The following is a 22,632-nucleotide window of genomic DNA, read 5'->3' as shown; positions in this document are numbered from 1 at the left end:
GTAAAAAAATTTACATTCCCCACGTTTGAGGCGGTTGAGGTTGGTTATTGTTTACCCACTGTTGTGCATGGTTTATCCTCTGTTAAAGAATCTTTCACCTTGGTCCATATAGTGTCCTGCTTGGTTATAGTAGTCATTTGCTTTGTTATAATAGTTTCCTGCTTGTCTTCCTACATTGTCCATCCATTCTTGAACTTTTCCTCTTGTTTCAGGATTTGGAATAAGATTTGTTGCATCTCGTGCTACCTCCCAACCTTTCTGTACGGTTTGTATAATAGGTTGTGCTTTCTCTTTCAGTATACCTAATGTACTCAAAATCTTCCTTCCAATTCCAAATGCACCTCTGGCTATTGTTCCCACTGCGGGTAAAAATCTGGATGCAACTCCTGCTAATGCGCCAAATAAACCCATTTCTTATGGGTTAAAAAATGACGAATTCAAACAAGGACCCCTATGTTTCTAAGGCAACAAAGAAAGCACTCATGATAAAAATCTTTAGTTCAACACCAAATGCTTGGTTTATGGATATCTTGGAAAACATTCCGAGGTATAGAGAAGATGGACCACCATACTGGCTAATATTTGTCGGTCAAAACACAAGATACTGTGAAGCCATACCATTATGGTCCAAAAATATTTTAGATGTGAAAACTGCTTTGACAATATTCGTTGACAAATACCATCCAACAAAACTGACATCTGACTATGAAAGTTCTTTCAAATCAGACGATATTAAAAACTATCTGCGTTCAAAAAATGTAAACCAATATTTCATTGTCGACCAAAACCATTCTGCTCTTGGTGTCATTGACGGTTGTATAAAAATGTTAAGAGACTTAAACCAACCACAAGGTGGTGAAGTAAATGAAATGTCATATGACGACAAATATAGACACTTCTCCATGGCAAAGATGAGACAAGTTTTAAATATTTACAATAGCCGTAAACAAAAAGGTTTGGGAAACCACTCCCCTGAAGAAATGAAAAACAACCCTGACTTAGAGAAAGACTATATATTTAATAATTTAGTCAAAAGAGACAAACAAGAAAGAATGCCGGGCTTCAAACTTCAGAAAGGTGACAAAGTAAAAATAGAAATACCTAAACGCGACCATATGAAAATACTATTGACTATGACAACAATGGAACCCGACAGTACTCCACATTCGTGTTCGTAAAAAATAGAAGAAAGTATACAAGAAATATTATGAAGTTTTAGGCAAACATGGCAAAATGTACAGACTGCAAGCAGAAGATAAAACTACTATTGTCAGACCTCGTTTCAAACTTGTCAAAGTTCAAGGTGGTATACTTTCAAAGACAGTCCTAACAAATATAAGACAACTCCTGACGAATATGCTAAAGAAGTTGAAAATGACGACTAAGCATTCTATACATGCGAATACAGTCATGTAAGGTGGCATGTAGTCTTTACTTTGTCCCGTTGTTTGTGTATATCCTGAAACGCGATGTGTATGGTTTCCTCCTCCCTCAGTGTTACTCCAGTAACAATTTATAGCAAACTGAACGTTGTCTTTAACATCATATCCTTTACCTTTTGTCATTCCTGACCAATCCCAATATTTATGCCTATGCCCACCTTCTTGAGATGTACTTAAATTTATGTAGTGACTGTGTGCAGGTAAATTTGCACCTGAAATCGTTTTACTTCCACCTGTTTCCTTTGAAGAGTTTGCACAATACAAAAACCTGTCGACTATTTGAGTCCAAGTTCCAAAACCAAGTACTACTTCTGGTCTGGTAGAGTTCATTGACGTATAAATAGAACCTATAGGATATAATGTTTGAAGTATTTCTGTCTTTAATGTTTGAAGCTCTGTTTTGTCTGCTTTCTTATCTAACATTGTTGGTAGTTCATATGCTTCAAAGTTTCTGGCATGATCTTCGATATTCCTGCAACTGTTATCTAAATTGTTAAGAGTATCTTTTACGCTTGTACTTGGATTTTCTAATGGTGCACTTGAACCAAGGTCAAAGTTCAATATTATGTCGTCTGCTCTAACAGTAGTGAAGGATTTATGTGTATGGTTCTTATCCGCTTTGTCATCTAACTTTTCTTGAAGTTCATCTACGTCATAGATGTTATGTGTATGATGTTTTTGTGGGTATGTTCTTTCTGTCCATGCGCAAATATATTCTTTTGTTGCATCTACATATTCTTTGTCAGCTTTGTTGTCAACATCTGCTTTCAAAAGAAGTTCATTTATAGGTTTCTCGTTTAAAGTTCCTTTTGTTGGATTTATACAGACAGTATGGTTCTTACTGTCTTGAAACAGAAACTCATCTGTCATTGGGTTTAATGTCAGTTTTAAGTTTCCTTCTTTCAATGACTCAGATATCTTAGAATAGTTTGAAAAGTTTGTTGTGTTCTTATTTAGAGCTTGCATAATGAGTTGTCGGTTGTGTTGTAGTTCTCTCATAGACGCTGTTTCATTTGACATTTTTATTCTAGATAAAAATATGCTTTCAATAGAAAAAGAAAATTCTAGAGTTGCTACAACTAAACCATTAGATGAACTTTTTACTAATGTCGGTCAAAAGTTTGAGACAGATACCGTAAAGCATGAAGGCTATCGTTTTGACTACCCATTAAGATGGTTAAGAGACCCATCCGTCACAAAAGCTATTGGCTTTCGTAGAATGAAGTTCATTTCAGAAGCCATACATGGTTTCCCATTTACGGTCGCTTTTGAAGTTCGATACTATAACAAAGAAAAACGTATGTATGAGAAATTTGAACAGGGAAAACTTTTACAAGTGAATTTGCTTGTAAACTTAGAAACAACTCTTCAAGCTTTTCAAGAAAAAATAAACGATATCTATATCGAATATGCAAACCAGTATAACATTGACGAAGGAGAATACCATCTCGATATTATTTATGACAGGAAAAATGCAACTGTTAAAATCAATAAAATAGAAGACCTTGGAGAAAACGTTTATATTTCTACAAAATATAACAACTTGGCATGGTATAGATTTATGAGGATGTTAAATCAGCCTGCAGAATATCCAGTACACCCGAACTTTTATGAAGTCGAAAACCCTAATGGAACATATGAAAATATTTTCGACCCAGATGCTATTATTGTTCATGCTTCATTTTCTGGTGCGCAAAACTCTTTCTTATGTCTGATGAATGATTTTTACGAAAAACCTACAAAGTTATACGAACCACCAAGTGGAAGTATTTCAGACTTTCAAGTATGGTTTACTACAGATGGAAGAAAAAGAATAATTCCATTATACCATGCGTTTTACTTAGAACTTAGTTTCATATACAACTACTATCGAACGGTAAAAATATAATTTTTTAATACGGTTGAGGTGTTGGATTTGGTTGCCAACTAGACTGTGGTGCAGGTTCAGGCTGTTGTATAACAGGAGCTTGTTCTTCTGGTTCAGGGTCTTTAGGTATAATACCAACGAACTGACCTACTCTTTTACCAATATTTTTGACACCGTTCCATACTCCTCTTCCGACAGATTTTATTCCATTCCATATACCTCTTCCAACTCTTCTGAAGAAGTTTCCAATACTACTGAAGAAACCCATTTACTACGTGTAAAAATCTAATGTCCGCCTAGTCTCTTACGTTTCCTGTTGAGTTCCATAGCATTCTTTAACTGGAGCTCATACATTCTGTTTCTCCTCTGGTAGAAAACATATTCTGGGTCAACTCCTGTGTTCGCGTCATCTGCATAAAGTTGTTTATATCCCACTTCAGGGTTTGTATAAAACTCTTTCCATCTCATATTTGCATACCATGGTGGTAAGCCTAACGCAGCGTCATTTGACATGGCAGTTTGCATTTGTACATCTGTTGGCACTTGACCATAGTTTGCCATTGCAGTTTGTATTCTAACTTCATTTGGAATATTCTCTGGGTTTGGTTGTCCAGGTTGCTGTGCATTCGCTAAGTTCTGTGCGTCCATTTAATATTAGATAAAAATATCTCTTACGAGTACATATGCTGAACATTTGCAGGCATTGGTTCATCTTCATATTCTCTATATCTTTCTGCCACGTCAAATAAATAAATGACACAATGGAAAAAACCTAAAACAAGTAGTCCTATTTCAAACCACATTTACTTACCAATAAAATTTCTTTGTTGTGACACTTTCTCCGGTTTATAGGACCTCTCTCATATTCTATCTTGTCATATCTAAACTCATAGTCATGTATGTCCTCTAACCATCTCATAACGGTTTCCAAACCACTTTTATCGGATGTAAAGTAAAAGCATGGATGGTTATGTATAACGTCTAAAGTTTCTAAAGAGTCTCTCAAAGTCCAGTCTACTTGGTATTGAAAATCCCATGTGTTATAGAACGGCGGGTCCACTATAAAAAAACATTTTCCTTGTCTTTATATTTTTCATACAACTCTGTCCAACGACATCTCACAAACTCTATACCCTCAATATATTTTTCTATGTTCTTTTTGAAAACATTTGTATAGTTAAGATATAAAACTTTTGACATAAGTGTTTCAATGTCATGAACTCTTATAGAACCACTATATAATAGTCTAGCAGATATACTATCCCAGTCTATATATTCTGCTTTTTCAAAACCTCTCTCACAATATTTTTCTTATCTAATGGTATACGTTCCATCTTACCTATAGGTATCTTTTCTTTTAACTCTTTCAATATATTGTTTGTGTCTGGTATATGTTTGAGACGGTCCATATAGTTGTCGAAGTCATTGCATATAATCTTTGAGTCTGGGAATATTGTATGGCACAAATGGGATATATAGAAACTTCCACCGAACAAATCTACAAATGTTAGACCATTCGGTAGTTTCTTAAGTTCTCTCAATAGAATATCTTTACATCTACTCTTATTTCCAAAGAACGGTAACGGTGGTTTTGTAAAATTCATTTATATATAATAATAAAAATGTTTTTTCCTGAAAAGTGACAGAAAAGTGACAAAACATGAAAACATATATAATTTGTGAAAAGCTCCTGGAAGCCCTCCGAATAAAAACTTCATTTATACTAAGCATCTTCGGGGCTAGAGGGCGCAACGCGCCTGGAAGCCCCACTACCTTTTTTTTTTTAAATTTATCCAAAAATCAGCGGTGCTTCAATTGTCAATACCGATGAAGGTCAAGCAAGCAGAATCGAGGAGGCAGGCAGTTACAAGCTCAAGATAGAAACAGGATCTGCAGCAGCCATCAAAAAAGTATACTACATTTTCACCGATAATGACCAAGCTGCTCTTGGAGATCAAGATATTGATGGTAATAATGATAAAATTAAGAAATTCACAGAAGACCAAATTACACGCAAGGAAGGATACATCACAGTAGATGTTAGTGGTGTAAGTGGCGCTACAAGACATTTACATGTCGTCATAGCAACTACTCAAACAGTAGATCAAGTGACCACAGATTTAAGATCTGAGAATTCAAAAAGGAAATCAAAATTTATCCAAAAATCAGCGGTGCTTCAATTGTCAATACCGATGAAGGTCAAGCAAGCAGAATCGAGGAGGCAGGCAGTTACAAGCTCAAGATAGAAACAGGATCTGCAGCAGCCATCAAAAAAGTATACTACATTTTCACCGATAATGACCAAGCTGCTCTTGGAGATCAAGATATTGATGGTAATAATGATAAAATTAAGAAATTCACAGAAGACCAAATTACACGCAAGGAAGGATACATCACAGTAGATGTTAGTGGTGTAAGTGGCGCTACAAGACATTTACATGTCGTCATAGCAACTACTCAAACAGTAGATCAAGTGACCACAGATTTAAGATCTGAGAATTCAAAAAGGAAATCAAAATTTATCCAAAAATCAGCGGTGCTTCAATTGTCAATACCGATGAAGGTCAAGCAAGCAGAATCGAGGAGGCAGGCAGTTACAAGCTCAAGATAGAAACAGGATCTGCAGCAGCCATCAAAAAAGTATACTACATTTTCACCGATAATGACCAAGCTGCTCTTGGAGATCAAGATATTGATGGTAATAATGATAAAATTAAGAAATTCACAGAAGACCAAATTACACGCAAGGAAGGATACATCACAGTAGATGTTAGTGGTGTAAGTGGCGCTACAAGACATTTACATGTCGTCATAGCAACTACTCAAACAGTAGATCAAGTGACCACAGATTTAAGATCTGAGAATTCAAAAAGGAAATCAAAATTTATCCAAAAATCAGCGGTGCTTCAATTGTCAATACCGATGAAGGTCAAGCAAGCAGAATCGAGGAGGCAGGCAGTTACAAGCTCAAGATAGAAACAGGATCTGCAGCAGCCATCAAAAAAGTATACTACATTTTCACCGATAATGACCAAGCTGCTCTTGGAGATCAAGATATTGATGGTAATAATGATAAAATTAAGAAATTCACAGAAGACCAAATTACACGCAAGGAAGGATACATCACAGTAAATGTTAGTGGTGTAAGTGGCGCTACAAGACATTTACATGTCGTCATAGCAACTACTCAAACAGTAGATCAAGTGACCACAGATTTAAGATCTGAGGAATTCAAAAAGGAAATCAAAATTTATCCAAAAATCAGCGGTGCTTCAATTGTCAATACCGATGAAGGTCAAGCAAGCAGAATCGAGGAGGCAGGCAGTTACAAGCTCAAGATAGAAACAGGATCTGCAGCAGCCATCAAAAAAGTATACTACATTTTCACCGATAATGACCAAGCTGCTCTTGGAGATCAAGATATTGATGGTAATAATGATAAAATTAAGAAATTCACAGAAGACCAAATTACACGCAAGGAAGGATACATCACAGTAAATGTTAGTGGTGTAAGTGGCGCTACAAGACATTTACATGTCGTCATAGCAACTAATCAAACAGTAGATCAAGTGACCACAGATTTAAGATCTGAGGAATTCATTAAAATCATATTTGGCAAACATGACATCCAACTATTAATTTAATTCAAACTCCTGAAAAGTTTATTATAAAATTCCTGATACAATTGTCTTGCCAATCACAATCGATTTTCCAAGTTCAAATCAAGGATATTCGATTCTTGCTGCTAGGCAGACTTCCAAACCAGATTCTTTTCTGGATACAATTTACATGTTCAATTTACTGAAAATAAATATTCAATGCAAATTCCCGATACAATCAAAGCTCCACTATGATCCGATATTTGTTGCTTTAATTTTTGATCATTCAATTGTTTCTGAACAAAAAATTGATAATATTATAATTTGTGCCCCTCCAACCATTTCAGATTTTAAAGATATGAATTCTGATAAAAATGTTAAATATTCAGCTGATCAATTAATCAGTCTTCATTTAAAGCTGATGTAGTAGAAGATGATGCCTCAAAGGCTTCTCCGATGTATCAAATTAACTCTCAAACACCAGAACCTGCTTTGTTAACTAAGAATGATGATGGATTTTATCAATTTACAATCAAAGCTCCATCCGAAATCCCTAATAACCAACAAATCACAGTCAAATTATCTATTAAAGATCCTGCTGGACAAAAAGCAGAAAAAGCATTAAAGATTGATGTTAAACAGTCGCCATACATAACAGAATCACCAGATAATTCTGAAGTTAAAGAAGCATATAAAGCAGAAGAGCCAATCGTTGTTATTATTCAATTCAAGCATTTTGAGGAAAGGACAGGAAAATTCGAATATAAATTCTATGAAGATCAAAGTTATATTCCACTTCCTGAAAAGAATGTTAAAGAAATTTCTAGCGGTTCGAGTACATCTTCTAAGAAGCTCCTAGCTGATGATGGCAAAACATATCAACTTACCATACCAGCTCCTAAAATCGATGAAATTAGAGATTCAGAAGAAGCTAAGCTTCGGATCAGAACTGCTCAATCCGATGAACAACCACCTTCAAATGTCTTCTCTAAAGAGATTAAACTTGAGAAGACAAAATATGTTTCAGGAGAACAACCAAATCCAACATCATCTCCTTCTAAGGGAGGATTATCTGGCGGCCAAATTGTAGGAATTGTATTTGCCGTCTTCTTGGCATTGTTATTATTGTACTTATTGTCTATTTCATTTTCTGTAAGAAACCATCAAATGATAGATCTTCTTCTGATATGAAAGAAGATTCTGGTTCTGGTGTATATGTTTAACTTCATTGATCTTTATATTTATATTTTTTGTAAAAGCATTTTTCTTCTATAACTAAAAGCATAATATTATCAATTGATTATTGTATCACCTGACAGAAAATGTTTTAATTAGTTGTGTCTGTTTCTCATATCTTAAAACAAGTTATTAAAATACTTTGTCTTAAGCAAACCTAATAATGCAGTCCACCGTTATAATCTATAGATCAGGCAAATAGAATTATAGACGGTTTTAAAATTAAATTTCTTGAATGCTAATCAGCATTTATGGCGAGTTTATATTATATTTCAACTATAGATATTAGTCACTACCACAAAATATCATATCACAGATTTTTTATGCATATTCAATTTAAAATAATCTTTATTTGATAATACGAATAAAACTACTATAGTTTTCATCTAATCTATTAATGATCTCTCTTAGATCATCGATAAAATTAAATCTAAAATATTTTTCATTGATTCCCAATAAAATCAGTTTAGCCTAAGGGAGTTTGCTTTCGCATTTCTATGTTGATTACTTTCATTTATATTATTCATGAAATTACAAAAATATTCCTTGATATAATTTGCCAATTCTTAATTAAATGCTAAGTACTTCCTACATATCAAGTTTGAGCACAAGCTTGTTAAATTTAGGAACATGACTGATATTTATATATATATTTTGCCAATTTGAAGTTTACAATTTGTAAAGTGTCTCCAAACTGAAGTTTAGAGTTGGAGAAGATTTTTCTCCATACGAGATCCTTAACCTAAATACTGATTCTTCATACCCAATTTGAATCATTCGAGTAATTTACTTCAAAAACTTCAAAAATAAAATCATTTATATAAATGTTTGCTGAGAATTCTTTAAAATACATAACGTCAAAAATCTTTAGAAAAAATTTAATTTTGAGTTGCAATATATTATTAATTCTTGTTTGAAAATAAATATATGATAGTTAGGAAAATATGAAATACATAATATAACGTGAAACTTTTCAACGGAGAAGAATTCAGAAAGTTTTCTGAAAATGATTTTCTAGATTTATCATTGATCGAAGAGAAGAATAATTTTAATATTGAATTCCAAAAATTAAAGAGTAGGGGTAATTTTAGCTAAAAGTGACACGCCTGTAAAAAGTGACACACCCATGAAGGGTGTGATTACCGATCGGTAATTTCGACAGTTTAGAATTTAAAATTTTTTATGGAACTGTTGCGAGTTTCATAAAGAATTTAAGGAATATAAGCAAAGATTTGAATCAAAATCTTCGAACTAAGCCGATCGCTTCGCTCGCGGCTTTCTTTATTATTTTAAATTTGCATATTTCCATCAAAAGTTCATAAGGTAAAAAATTTCGTTTATTTTTACTAAGAAAAAAAGGTTTTTGATAATAAATTTATTTTATTTCGAAAAAGTAGCAATAATCGTAAAAGGGTATTGATAGGCTTGCTAAAGTAACTAATTTTAGCTGTCAAATACTTTTGTATTTTGAAGTAAATTAGTATAAATTTGGTATTATTTTAACTCCCTTTGAAAACCTCAATTTTCCATACAGAGGGAACGGAAATAGCATCCAATATTCCCTGAGAATGTTTGCGCATTCTCAGTTCCCTCTATATTTCGAACGAAGCTCTCATCGGTCTTTTTTTTAATACTAAACGTTTTTTTCCCTGTCACTTTTAGCTAAAATTTGGGTTTGCCAAAATTAAATTCTCAGCCATGCGATTATTTTTGATTCAAATGCTGTTCGGTGTTAAATGGAAAAATTAATCATATTACTGAGAATTACACTTTTCCGATATTTTTTGGGTCGCTTCGTTCCCTGACAAAAAGTCAGAAAAGTGTAAAATCTAATTCGGTAAAATTTGGAAATTTAAAAAAAAAAAAGGTAGTGGGGCTTCCAGGCACTTCGTGCCCTCTAGCCCTGAAGATGTTTAGTATAAATGAAGTTTTTTTGGGTATTGGGGGCTTCCAGGCGCGTTGCGCCCTCTAGCCCATAAAAAATTTTTGAGAGTCGTCGCTGTTGACTTTTTTTGTAGAGCACTCAAAATAGTATAACTTTGTCCGGACAAGTAAGGGTCTATCGTCGCTACAGGAAAAGTTACGGGCGTTCCAAGGAAGTATACTTTGAGAGACTCTTTAGAAACTTTAGACGTTATACATAACCATCCATGCTTTTACTTTACATCCGATAAAAGTGGTTTGGAAACCGTTATGAGATGGTTAGAGGACATACATGACTATGAGTTTAGATATGACAAGATAGAATATGAGAGAGGTCCTATAAACCGGAGAAAGTGTCATATAAACATCTGTCAAAAACCGCTTTTTAACTTCACTTAAAATGCCACGTAAGCTACGTAAGAATATACGTAAGAGGAAGAGAGCATTGAAACATCCAATAGTAAAACTGACACCACAACAACAGTTGCAACAACAAATGCTGAATGACCCCACTATGTTGCAACAAATGTCAAGCAACCCTATACTTTTAAACCGAGTTATTGGTGCACAGAGTGGAGGTTTAAGAGCGGCACTTTTAGCGAAAATGGCAGGCTATGGTGGAGCTGCAGACGGAACAGCTTATAACCCTCAAAGTCAAATGAATTTGAGTTCACTCAAAAATCAAATAACAGATGTCAAAAAGTCAAACATAGACATACAGAAACAAATAAGTGAAAACGAAAAGAAACTAGAATATGACAGACACACAAAGAAACTCAATGAGTTAAACGTAGAGAAAAAGAAGAAAGAAGAACAACTGAAAGAACTAAGTACAGAGGAATATGCGAAAAAAGTGTCAGAAAAAGCAGCAGAAGTAGCAAAAATGGAACAAGATGTTTTAAATTTGAAAAACCATACTACTCAATATAAAGTACTGAAAGATGAAGAAATAAAACAAAAAGCCCTGAAGACATATATGGATAGCGATGAGTATAAAAAAGAAGTTGAAGCAAATGTAAAGGCAGAAAAACTTTTACAGTTGCAAAACCAAACCGTACAGTATGAAAACTTAGCACAAGAAAGTAAAAATAACGACGCAGCCATGCAAAAGGCAATGAAAAGCGCAGAATATATAAAAGCTAACAATGACTGGTTAGATGCCCAAGCCAACGCTAAAGCAGCCCAACTTATAGGGTCAATAAGGACAAAAATACAAGCGGATGAAGACAGTTCAAATGAAGCTTTAACGAATGCTGACTTTAAGAACGCCTTCGAAGCTCTTCATAGTAAGGTGAAACTAGTGAACGACTTCTCATCTGGAAAGAAACTGAAGTCTGAAGGTTTCGACAAAGAGTTAAGAGAAGTAGCACAAAATATGACGAAAATAACAGATGCAGCAACGAGACAGGCAGTTCAAAGTGCCTATGACGCCGTTAGAGCAACTGTTGTGGAAAGTCAAGAAAAAGAGTTACAACAGACCAAAACAGACCTAGTAAATGCTTTCTTAAAAACGAAAAGTCAGGTAGGACATTATGCTGCAGATGGAACATATGTGCCAGCTGGTGGAACTTATATACTAGCTAGTGGAACTTATATACCACCAAACCCTCCAAGAGAAGCACCTGCACCAGGACTACCTAAAACATTTACATCGTCACATGGACACAGACACAGGCATGCACCAAAACCAACACAACAACCAACAGTTCAAAATCCAGCACAACAACAACAACAACCAACACAACAACCAACAGTTCAAAATCCAGCACAACAACAACAACCAGCACAACAACCACCTCCACAACCAGCACAGCAACCAACAGTTCAAAACCCTGCACAACAACAACCACAAACAGAGCAAGGACATAAAAGAAGTAGAGAACAAGGAAACCAAGAATTCTTAAAAATGCTTAAGGAAAATTATGGTTACCCAGATACTCTTGACTTTAGTGACAGATATAAAGAAGCTATTAGAAAGTTCAATGAAGGAAATACTGACCCGAACCTATTTAGCTTTATGGTTCAGCACCAAATGGGATATAATTTCAAACCTGGAAAATACAAGCTCGCTAAGGGATATGATTTAATAGCATATCATCCAAATGACATGGATGAATTTACTCCGAGATATTTGGTGTCAGAGATAAATGATAATTCAACTATCTTCATGAAACGCGTAAAAAATAGAGACGGAACGAAAGAAGAAAGGTTTATGAGTCCGGATGACGTAGATAGGGAAATTGTTAAAAACGGTCTCGGAATATATGAAATGCCAGCAGATGAGGTACAAGAAACTCCACAGGAAGAAGTTCAGATACAACCAGACATGGAAGAAATAGTTCAGCAACAACAGCTAGAAGAGCCTGAAGGAAACGAACAAGTCCTTCCTTTGGAAACTAACTTCACAGAACTAGATGAAGATTTGGAACAGCCGAAAAATCTTGACCCTCAACAAGAGTATGCGGAGAATATGGAATATTTCCAAGAGTCTAAAAAAAATTCGGCTGACATAGTAGAAGAATATCGAAAAATGTTTGCCGACATACAAAAGACTCCAACATCAGATGAAAATATCCAGCATAGAATGGAAGAACTGAAAAAAAATGTACACAAATACAACAACCCTTTTTACTTACGAGCATTTAACGTTCAATCTTTGGCTGAACTCGGTGAAAATAAAAGGTTAAATTTCAAGAAAACATATAGAAATGAAACATTGTTTAAAGTTCATTCAGAACCTAACCAAGATGGAAACAAACCTACTTTTGTTTCTGCAGACGATGGAACTACAATGAGATGGGGTCATAAAGCTAATCCAGATAGGTGGTTCATAAACTTACAACCACAATTCCAAGAAGTTGTAGACGCAATGGAAGTCAATGGTGAACCAGATATAGCTGGTATTTTCAGCGCGGCTTTAATGCCATTGAAAGATATGAAAGATGCAGATATTTTGGACCAGTATGAAATGAACATGGCTGATGGAAATATAACACCTGACGTTCTAGAACATTTATCTCAAAGAACTACACAGAACCATAGAGATGGTATATTTGGTGAAGAGTTTAGAAAGAAAGTTAGGGAGGGAGAAAGAAGAGAACCTATTGTACATGACCTTGCAAACGAAAGTTTACAAAATGTCATAAAAACTTACTTTGCAGACAATGAACCGAGAAGGGATGAATATTTAAGAAAACTCAAATGGACAGTACCAAATGAAATGTTAGTATTGAAAAACATGTTCCTTGACAAAATAAAACCAACTACAGAAATAAATGACGCAAGACTGAAACATTGGGTAAAAGCTTTCCCATTCACAAAAGATATTATTGGTAACATGGAAAGAAAACCAGAATGGCTACAAAAACATATATTTGGAAACGAGCATATTCCATATGGACAAGCTATATTTGAAGAGCTTGAACCGGAAACTCAGGAAAGAGTCATGCAAACAATAAGCGAAGACTCAAATACAAACTATGACAAAATCTTTCTAGGATATAGGTTACCTGAGATGGGCGACCAGAGCCAAAGGCAAAAAGGACATGGGAAATTTACAACATACTAGGTGAACATGAGGCAAAGATGCAACAACTTGAAGCATAGGGCAAGTTACCAAAAGCGACACCAAAGAAGAAGAGAAGAGTAGAACAAAGTGAAAGTAGTGAAGAAGTAACTTCATCTAGTGAAAGTAGTGGCAATGAAGGAAAAAGAAGAGTTAAAAACTCAGTCAGGAAGAAAGTAAAGCTTGGTCGGAGTGGGTTCTATTATGACACATAAATCCAACTATTCTATATTTTTACCCATATGAAATGTACGCCGCTCAGAATATAACGCCAACAGTTTTGGATGCCATGAACGGAAATGTTTCCGAATGGTATAACGAATGCGACAATGCCATTAGAAGGTCAGAAATAGTTCCTGGAACTTACGAATATACAACTGCTGTTTCTTATGGAAACGTAGGTGAGTTTGGAGAAGGTTCTTCAACAACAGTAGATATTGCTTGCGACAGGTTTCATATTATTTCTATTGACAACTCATTCTTATACGTGGAACAAGACATTGAAATAAAACCTTCTGCCAAGTTGTCTGACAAGAAAGGTTGCAATGGAATTTTCTATGTCGGATACCAATATGCTCCAGAAGTTTTCATGGGATATAAGATATATTCTAACTCTGACTTAGTTCAAACAGTAACATGGGCAAACTCTGAATGGTTCGCTTTGAGAAACTCAGTACAACCACAAGCTAGAGAACAAACAGACCAGTATGCAACTATTGAGAAAATAAGAAGACTTGACCCTAACGTTCCAGGAGTTTATGTTAACCTTTCTGGTTCAGATGGAACTGCTGCCACTAAAGTAAAACTGAAACTTAGAGTTCCTTTGTCATCTTTCCTCATCTTCAGGTTTTTAAGATACTTGCCAAACTGGGCAGGAAAAATTTCTATCGAACTTACTCCAAGCAAAAATAACTTAGTCATTGCACCAACACAAGACCCATTCACTATTGAAGCCAAAGCAACAGCTCAGGAAACATTCGCTGCCTTTTGCAAAAACAAAGTTGACTTAGACTTTGGTTTCTCAAACTTCAACAATGAAGTAAACTACTATATGAAGGATAATGGTGGTGCAAACGTATGGGACCCAGTTAAGTTCACATGCGAAAAATTTGAATGCAAGAGAATAGAAAGCAGACTTGCAGTCTATATGTTGGACCCAGATATTTCAAATGCTTTAGCTGCCAAATATATTGCAGTTCCACTTATGTTCCCTATACACCAAATATCTGTCAAAGACTTTGCAGGTGAAGTTGGAAACCAAAGTGCTGACCCAGGTGCAAGAACAGATATTGCCTTAACAACTGCAATGAAACATGCAGATACTATGTTTGTCTTTTCAGACGAACTATAAATGACTATTCTTGTTTCTACAACCCTGGTATTAAATATCATATAAACATAGATGGCAAATATTATCCAAGAGAAGAATATTCTACAGTTGAAGATATGAGGTCATACAACTTGACATTAGATGCTATGAACTTTAACAACAACTTCACAACAACCATTAACCCTGAAATGCAAAGTTCTATTATGCCATATGTGAAAGTATGGACTCATTCAGGAGGTCAAAAAACTCAATATACAAATAGAGACCGTTCAAACTTTTGGCTTGGCATTCCATTTGCTGACTCAGAAGACTTTATGGGTGGTATTTCAACTGTTGGTACAGTTCAAATACAATATACTGGTGACAGAGACGGTCCAGATGAATTGAAAGCAAAGAAGTTTACAAAACCAATAGCACTTTTCACAGAAGATGCTCTTTTGAAAATTCGTTCGATGAAACCTGCTGGGGCTCCTCAGATTGGTATAACGACAGTTTCCATCGAGCAGATTTTGGAGGCAGGTCAGTAAGTTGTTCTTGAACTGACTTCTCTCCGTCAAATATTGACAGTACGCCAGTTTTGACATAATATTGTATTATAAACTTACCTTTAGAAATATCGGTCAGTTTTGAAGTTATATTTTTGTCTGCTTCAAGAACTTTCACCATTTCAGTTATACCAACTTTCTTTGCTTTATGAAAATATTTTGGTTCAGCAAATATTGCTATTCTATAACATTTTCCATTGTTTGTATAAAGAACTATTCTGTCAATGTATTTGTATTGTTTGTGTGTGTAAACTTTGTTTTGCTTCAATTCGAAGAGATATCCGAATACGTCCATCTTTTTATTCTAAGTAAAATGTCATTTCCGAAAAATAGAAGCGTAAGTGTTTCAAAAGGTTTAATGGCGGTGGCAGATGTGAAGTTAAATTCACCAACTCAAACAAACAGTCAAAGTGTTGTTGTCAATGTCAAAGACAGAGATGTTGAAGTGGGGAAACCATACTAAGACGAAGATGGTATAACAATAGTTCCTGTAAAAGAACAACCAACATATCCTGAAGTTAGCAGAGACTTAAGTTCTGTTGCAGATATTCGAAATGACTACCAACAACTGAAAGACAAACTTAAAACTCAGGAGAAGATTTGTCAAGCTTTAGGTATAATGTTAAACTTGGTCGAACACAACCCTGTAAAAGTGAACTCATATGTCATTGCACCTCATGAAGTTTTGAAAGAACTATTGAAACTTTTGACAGAGGCAGACGATATAAACATCAAAGAAATAGAACCCGACATTAGTTGCTGTGGTGTTTCATATAATGTCATTGACAAGATATACGTTATGAAAGGAGGTGAAACGTTGAACTTAAAATATAGTTTCCCAGACGTTATAAAAATATTTGACGACCACAACATTTCATTAAAATTTATTTGCTAAGTAAATGCAGAAGACATAATGGTTTATACTATTACGACTAAAAACCCTGAGTCATATAATTCTATAACAACAAACTTACAAAGTCCTCAAAGACGATATTGTAAACTAACCTTAAACACAATGACGACTAAAGCCTGTTTTGCTCTTTTGACACCAGAAGACTTTATTGTTGTGAATGGTAAAAAATACTCCTTTGAAGATACTTACTCAGATATACCACCAACAGGTTTTGTTGACTTATTTAATACTTTAAGTACGGGTGTAACATGTGCTGCAACTAGAGCAGGTTTCATTATGTTTGGATGTCCGACTGAGTTTAGTATAAACGATATGAGCTATAATACAAAACTTATATCTGGTTTTTACTACCAACAGTTTCCTATAACAGGAAAAGGTGTCATACAAGGAATGTCTGTTCCATTGACTTTAAGTACACCTATTTTATATATTGTTTCAAACTTAGGTTCAAAGTGTTATTCGAATGTCGACAGAAACTATTATGACCAAAAGATACTTATGCGTATAAACAATACTTTCTCTGCTGGTTTGCCTATTGTTCATTCGAATGCAGAATTTTCACCTTAGTGAACTCAAACACTTTAGCAAGTATAACTTGACATTAGTTGACGCAAACTTTGTTCCTGTAAAACTTTTATGTCCTATGTATTTGTCAATGACGGCAGAAAGTTTCGAATTGGAAGATGCAACTGGTGAAAGTATTGTACTACAAGAACAACTTCAACAAACAAATAGCTCAAGAACAACAAATGCAACAAATGAACAAGAACAACAAAGTCAAGAATAAAAAAAATATTTTTTTTTTTTATAAAAATGTACAGAATAGATGTTTCAGATTTTTATGACTTCCAAGCATTCAGAAATATGTGTCCATTTAGAGACTATAACAAAGCAGTCGAGAATTTGAAACGTTTAGTCATTTATGTCGACTCTGCCCCAGAATGTTATGTTATGAAAGAATGGGATGTTGTCTTTAACAAACCAAGAGCAACAATAGTGTCTGAACAAGAATGTAGACAGAAACTTAAGAAAATAAAAGTCGTACAAGTTGGTATGAAGATGTTAGATGCTTGGGATATCTTATTGTCAAAACTTGAAGATTTTTCAGTTCGTGGTATAAAGTTCTATACACCATCTCCAAACTTCTATTCTATCTTCACTGGATATAAATACGAACAAGTAAATGGAAAGAAAATTTATAGAAGCTTGGTTAGACCATGTCAAAGAAATTATATGCAATGGAAACGAAAGAGTCTATGAGTATATCTTATGTTGGTTTGCAAACATCTTACAACATCCAAGTGCTAAAAATGAAACTGCTCTCATTATAATTGGAAAACAAGGAACAGGTAAGAACACATTCTTTACAGATATTTATGCAAACTGTTAGAAGGTTATTCGAATCCTAATATGACAAACTTAGAAAACATCTGTGGCAAGTTTAACTCCTCAATAGAGAATATGAAACTTATAGTATGTAACGAACTTCAAAGTATAGATACAACAAAGTTTTAAACTCGGATGCTTTGAAGAGTCTTATAACAGACAAAGTTGGAGTTGTTGAAAGAAAGTATAAAGACCAAAGAGTTTGTGAAAATGTTGCAAACTTCATTATGGTTTCAAACAATGCTGTTCCGATGAAGTTAGAAAGTTCTGACAGAAGATATGTAGTTGTCAGAACGTCAGATTCTCATATGCAAGATACAGAATATTTTGACGCTTTAGCAGAAACTTTGACATCTGACTTTTACAACCACTTGTTCTCATATTTCATGACATTAGATATTTCAAAGTTCAATCCAAGACAAATTCCACATACCGAAGAGAGACAAACATTTAGAAGCAAACAAGAGTGTATATGAACTGTTCATAGATGAACTGACTTTGAGTGTTTAGATGAAAGGTCATTGTACGATTCGTATAAACAATATTGTCAAGAATATGGTTATATGACAGCGTCTAAACGAACATTCTTGGCAAATGTCAAAATCTTTTAGACGTACAGAATGGTGTATACAAAAGAAAAATTTTTCTGAGTAAATTTTAAAAAAAAATATTTTTTTATCCGATAGAAAAGATGACAAAATTCATTCAGTCAACAAGTACATTGTCAGGACTTAAAGAAGAACTAGACCCATTCACATATTTGAATGTTTACTTCTACCATTTTGAAAAGTCTTCATTCAGCAAAGTTTGGAACATCGAACCAGTTAAGTTTGCTATTGTGACTAAAAATGGTGCGAAATTTGAAGACTTAGACATAGAAGGTTTGTTACAGTCAAAGAAATTTTGACAGAAGGTTCTCAAACCTTAAAGAAGGCAAAGCATACAAACTTGTTATACCTTATGAACCAAAGAAAGACAGACGACTATGAATATTATGAGTCTAAGTTGTAGAAGTTCAAGGTAAATTGGGTAAAAAGATTTTAGAGTCTAAGCAGTGTTTGCTCCTAAAGAGGAAGAGAACATTGACATTGACCCAGAAATGTTCTAAAAATAAAATTTTATTTTTACATGTCAAATTTCTTTTTCTCTGGCTCTGGTTCTTCTTTCTCTTCTTCTACTTTCTTTTCTTTCTTTCTTTCTTTTCTTCTCTTCTTTTCTGGTGGAGTTATGTCAAACTTCTCAGAACCATATTTTGTAAAAGTGCTTTGTCATTTAATAGCTCTTCTATTCTGTTTTCTATTTCATCTTCAAGAACAGCGCATGTGTCTTCTTTGCATTCTAAAGAAGTTTTGTTGGACTTCATCTCTCCAATCGGCGTCATCTCTGTCAACAAGTCTGTCATTGACAAATTTAAGACTGCTCTGCTTAATGTTTTATGGTTCTTGTCATATTCCCAGAAACAGAACTTTAGAACAAATTCCCCTTTCTTGTTTACACTATGTAAGATTTTATGGTCGACAGATGTTTTGCTGTCGAAAAGCTTGTCTCGAATATAGATAGCGAAATCGCTAGACATTTTCTAAAAGATAAAAATTTTAATTTTTCTAAAAATATGTTAGAAAAAAAGTTTGCTGACATTGACAAGAAATTTGAGAATGTTTTAAATAAGAACAAGAGGAAGTTGGAAAATGCTCAGATAAACCCATACATGACAAGTTCTTATTTGCTCAGAATGGTATAACAGGTCTAATTGCACCACCTGGGTCTGGTAAGACTTTCACTTATCTTAAAATGGCTGCACAACAACAAGAACTAGATGAGAAGAACCCATTCTATGAGTTAGTAGTCATTTGTAGTACTTCGGGTCAATTTGACCAAACCGTCAATTCGTTCAAAGATATTATAAAGAAGTCTAAGTTAGTATGTATAAAGGATACTGAGTTGTTAGATTGGATAAAGAAGTACCAAAGAGAGTTTTGAAGTATAATGCTATAAATGAGTATGTCAATTCGAAGTTTAAAGACCCAAATGAGGAAATGCAGAGAATATTAGAGAAGAAACACTTCAGAAACAAACAGAAAGAGATAGAATACATTTCGAAGAAATTGCAATCTTACGATTGGAAGACTTACCCTCACAGATGTCTTCTTATCTTAGATGATTTCGCCTCTCATCCTTTGTTAAAGAATAGAGAACAAGACATGTGTCGAATTCTTAAGAAGCTCAGACACTTTAACATTTCAGTCGTAATATGTGTACAGACAGCCAAGAGTTTAAGTAAGGATGTTAAAAGAATACTTACTGACATTATACTTTTCCCCGGATTGTCCGAAGACGATTTCATGGAACTTATGAAAGAGTCCATGGCAGGTAAGTTTGACAGACATGAACTATGGGAGAAGTACAAAGTCATACAAGACCCTCATACTTCTTTCAGAATTCATATCTACGCAAACAAAGTTCAAATTGTAAAAAGTCAAGCTTGAAAAATAAAGAGTTCATTTACTCTGCTTGTTTGAAGTTGTCAAAATACTCTGTTATTTTTTCCTTCAGTAGCGGTAAGTCTTGCGATTTTCGTACGGAATCTCTTCCCTCGGTTTTCCGAGGGAAGCAAGCATATGAGGAAATTCTTCTAAAAGTTCTTTTGTCTGTTGGTTTTCAAACCAATGATATGCTTGCTTTGTAGAACGAAGAGCATTCAAAATACTTTGCATTTGGTACATATCGTCTTTGACTGAACGAATGAGACGTAACTGTTTGTTAAACTGAACCCACTCGTATTCTTCATTTATGGTTTCATGAACGATAGCAGTTGTTGTGTTCTCTGTTGTTGACATTACTGTTTCTTATATACAGGATAAAAAAATATTTTATAAAAAACTAACTTTATTTTTTCTGTCTTAAGGAAATGTTAAAAATTCATGGTTACATATGTGAAAAGAAGTCACGAACAAATGAAGTCCATAAGATTCAGCACAAAATTCTGAATCGAATGGTGTGTCATACATGTCAAACCGTCAAGAATTGAAGGAGATACGAGGCTATAAAGATTTTGTATATTTTCTGACACACACCCTGAGGGAAAAGTGACAAAACACAACGATAGAAAAAGTGACAAAATTGAGAGAAAGTTGTCCCCCGACCAAAATGCAATCATGTTGAAAAAGTGACATTTGTAAAGTTGGACGATAGGATTTCCTGAAAAAGTGCAAGACTTGTCTTGAATCAGGACAAGATTTGTCTTGAAAAAATACAAGACTTGTTCTGAAAAAATACAAGACTTGTCTTGAATCAGGACAATTGTTCTCAAATTTGAGAACTTTACAAGAAAAACTGACTAAAAAGTGCAAGTCTTGTTCTGAATCAGGACAAGATTTGTCTTGAAAAAAAAAAAAAAAAAAAAAAAAAAAAAAAAAGGTACTGGGGCTTCCAGGGCTGCGCCCCTCTAGCCCCCTGAAGATGTTTAGTATAACACCAGGTCCCTCGGTCCCTCGGTCCCTCGGTTAAACGAACTTCTCTGAAAAAATGAGACAACATGACATTTTGACAACAGTCCAGGAAGTCTTAACAAGATAGGATGGTTATTTTACAAAACCGACAAGACCTGAACCAAGTAGTTTTCATGTTTTGTCACTTTTCTGTCACTTTTCAGGGTAAAAACATTTTTATTGTATATAAAATGAATTTTACAAAACCACCGTTACCCTTCTTTGGAAATAAGAGTAGATGTAAAGATATTCTATTGAGAGAACTTAAGAAACTACCGAATGGTCTAACATTTGTAGATTTGTTCGGTGGAAGTTTCTATATATCTCATTTGTGCCATACTGTATTTCCTGACTCAAAGATTATATGCAATGACTTCGACAACTATATGAACCGTCTCAAACATATACCAGACACAAACAAAATATTGAGTGAGTTAAAAGAAAAGATACCTATAGGCAAGATGGAACGTATACCATTAGATAAAAAAAATACTGTCAGAGAGGTTTTGAAAAAAGCAGAGTATATTGACTGGGATAGTATATCTTCTAGACTATTGTATAGTGGTTCTATAAGAGTTCATGACATTGAAACACTTATGTCAAACGTTTTATATCTTAACTATACAAAGGTTTTCAAAGAGAACATAGAAAAATATACTGAGGGTATAGAGTTTGTGAGATGTCATTGGACAGAGTTGTATGAAAAATTTAAAGACAAGGAAAATGTTTTCTTTATAGTAGACCCGCCGTTCTATAACACATATGATTTTCAATACCAAGTAGACTGGACTTTGAGAGACTCTTTAGAAACTTTAGACGTTTTACATAACCATCCATGCTTTTACTTTACATCCGATAAAAGTGGTTTGGAAAGTGTCATGAGATGGTTAGAGGATATACATGACTATGATTTTAGATACGATAAGATAGAATATGAGAGAGGTCCTATAAACCGGAAAAAGTGTCATAACAAAGAAATTTTATTGGTAAGTAAATGTGGTTTGAAATAGGACTACTTGTTTTAGGTTTTTTCCATTGTGTCATTTACTTATTTGACGTGGCAGAAAGGTACAGAGAATATGAAGATGAACCAATACCAGCAAATGTTCAGCATAGTACTCGTAAGAGATATTTTTATCTAATATTAAAATGGACGCACAGAACTTAGCGAATGCACAGCAACCTGGACAACCAAACCCAGAGAATATTCCAAATGAAGTTAGAATACAACTGCAATGGCAAACTATGGTCAAGTGCCAACAGATGTACAAATGCAAACTGCCATGTCAAATGACGCTGCGTTAGGCTTACCACCATGGTATGCAAATATGAGATGGA

General features: G+C 34.5%; 9 protein-coding genes and 3 pseudogenes across 12 annotated transcripts, besides 3 other annotated features; 7 read left to right on the top strand and 5 right to left on the bottom strand.

Annotated features, from left to right (window-relative positions):
• Positions 1-5,094: part of a mobile genetic element that runs on past the window's edge.
• TVAGG3_0567040 lies at positions 11-411 on the bottom strand (annotated as a pseudogene). Its single transcript has one exon. A coding segment is annotated over exon 1 (401 nt).
• On the bottom strand, positions 1,382-2,462 carry TVAGG3_0567030 (phage tail repeat-like family; the record flags this gene model as incomplete). The annotated part of the gene is made up of 1 exon (XM_001299582.2): positions 1,382-2,462. A coding segment is annotated over one exon (1,081 nt), but the record flags the coding sequence as incomplete, so codon positions are not given.
• TVAGG3_0567020 (uncharacterized protein) lies at positions 2,482-3,330 on the top strand (the record flags this gene model as incomplete). Its single annotated transcript, XM_001299583.1, has 1 exon — positions 2,482-3,330. The coding sequence occupies one exon, from the start codon at positions 2,482-2,484 to the stop codon at positions 3,328-3,330; it is 849 nt and encodes a 282-aa protein (XP_001299584.1).
• On the bottom strand, positions 3,335-3,577 carry TVAGG3_0567010 (serine threonine-protein phosphatase family; the record flags this gene model as incomplete). Its single annotated transcript, XM_001299584.1, has 1 exon — positions 3,335-3,577. The coding sequence occupies one exon, from the start codon at positions 3,575-3,577 to the stop codon at positions 3,335-3,337; it is 243 nt and encodes an 80-aa protein (XP_001299585.1).
• On the bottom strand, positions 3,595-3,957 carry TVAGG3_0567000 (uncharacterized protein; the record flags this gene model as incomplete). The annotated part of the gene is made up of 1 exon (XM_001299585.1): positions 3,595-3,957. One exon carries the CDS (start codon positions 3,955-3,957, stop codon positions 3,595-3,597), a length of 363 nt encoding a protein of 120 aa, XP_001299586.1.
• Positions 5,095-9,217: 4,123 nt separating the features above from the next.
• Positions 9,218-9,824: a mobile genetic element.
• Positions 9,825-9,998: 174 nt separating this feature from the next.
• Positions 9,999-22,632: part of a mobile genetic element that runs on past the window's edge.
• Positions 10,468-12,967, top strand: TVAGG3_0566970 (protein of unknown function, DUF4106 family; the record flags this gene model as incomplete). The annotated part of the gene is made up of 1 exon (XM_051238641.1): positions 10,468-12,967. A coding segment is annotated over one exon (2,500 nt), but the record flags the coding sequence as incomplete, so codon positions are not given.
• TVAGG3_0566960 (uncharacterized protein) lies at positions 13,880-14,544 on the top strand (the record flags this gene model as incomplete). Its single annotated transcript, XM_051238640.1, has 1 exon — positions 13,880-14,544. A coding segment is annotated over one exon (665 nt), but the record flags the coding sequence as incomplete, so codon positions are not given.
• TVAGG3_0566950 (protein of unknown function, DUF4106 family) lies at positions 14,684-14,958 on the top strand (the record flags this gene model as incomplete). Its single annotated transcript, XM_051238639.1, has 1 exon — positions 14,684-14,958. A coding segment is annotated over one exon (275 nt), but the record flags the coding sequence as incomplete, so codon positions are not given.
• On the top strand, positions 15,079-15,489 carry TVAGG3_0566940 (protein of unknown function, DUF4106 family; the record flags this gene model as incomplete). The annotated part of the gene is made up of 1 exon (XM_051238638.1): positions 15,079-15,489. One exon carries the CDS (start codon positions 15,079-15,081, stop codon positions 15,487-15,489), a length of 411 nt encoding a protein of 136 aa, XP_051096462.1.
• TVAGG3_0566930 lies at positions 17,234-18,232 on the top strand (annotated as a pseudogene). The gene has a single exon. A coding segment is annotated over exon 1 (999 nt).
• TVAGG3_0566920 lies at positions 19,598-20,292 on the top strand (annotated as a pseudogene). The gene has a single exon. A coding segment is annotated over exon 1 (695 nt).
• TVAGG3_0566910 (KilA, N-terminal/APSES-type HTH, DNA-binding family) lies at positions 20,356-20,643 on the bottom strand (the record flags this gene model as incomplete). The annotated part of the gene is made up of 1 exon (XM_051238637.1): positions 20,356-20,643. One exon carries the CDS (start codon positions 20,641-20,643, stop codon positions 20,356-20,358), a length of 288 nt encoding a protein of 95 aa, XP_051096461.1.

The sequence above is a fragment of the Trichomonas vaginalis genome, chromosome II, assembly GCF_026262505.1.
Source record: "Trichomonas vaginalis G3 chromosome II, whole genome shotgun sequence".
NCBI lineage: Eukaryota > Parabasalia > Trichomonadida > Trichomonadidae > Trichomonas > Trichomonas vaginalis.
This window is presented reverse-complemented; position numbering and strand designations above follow the sequence as displayed.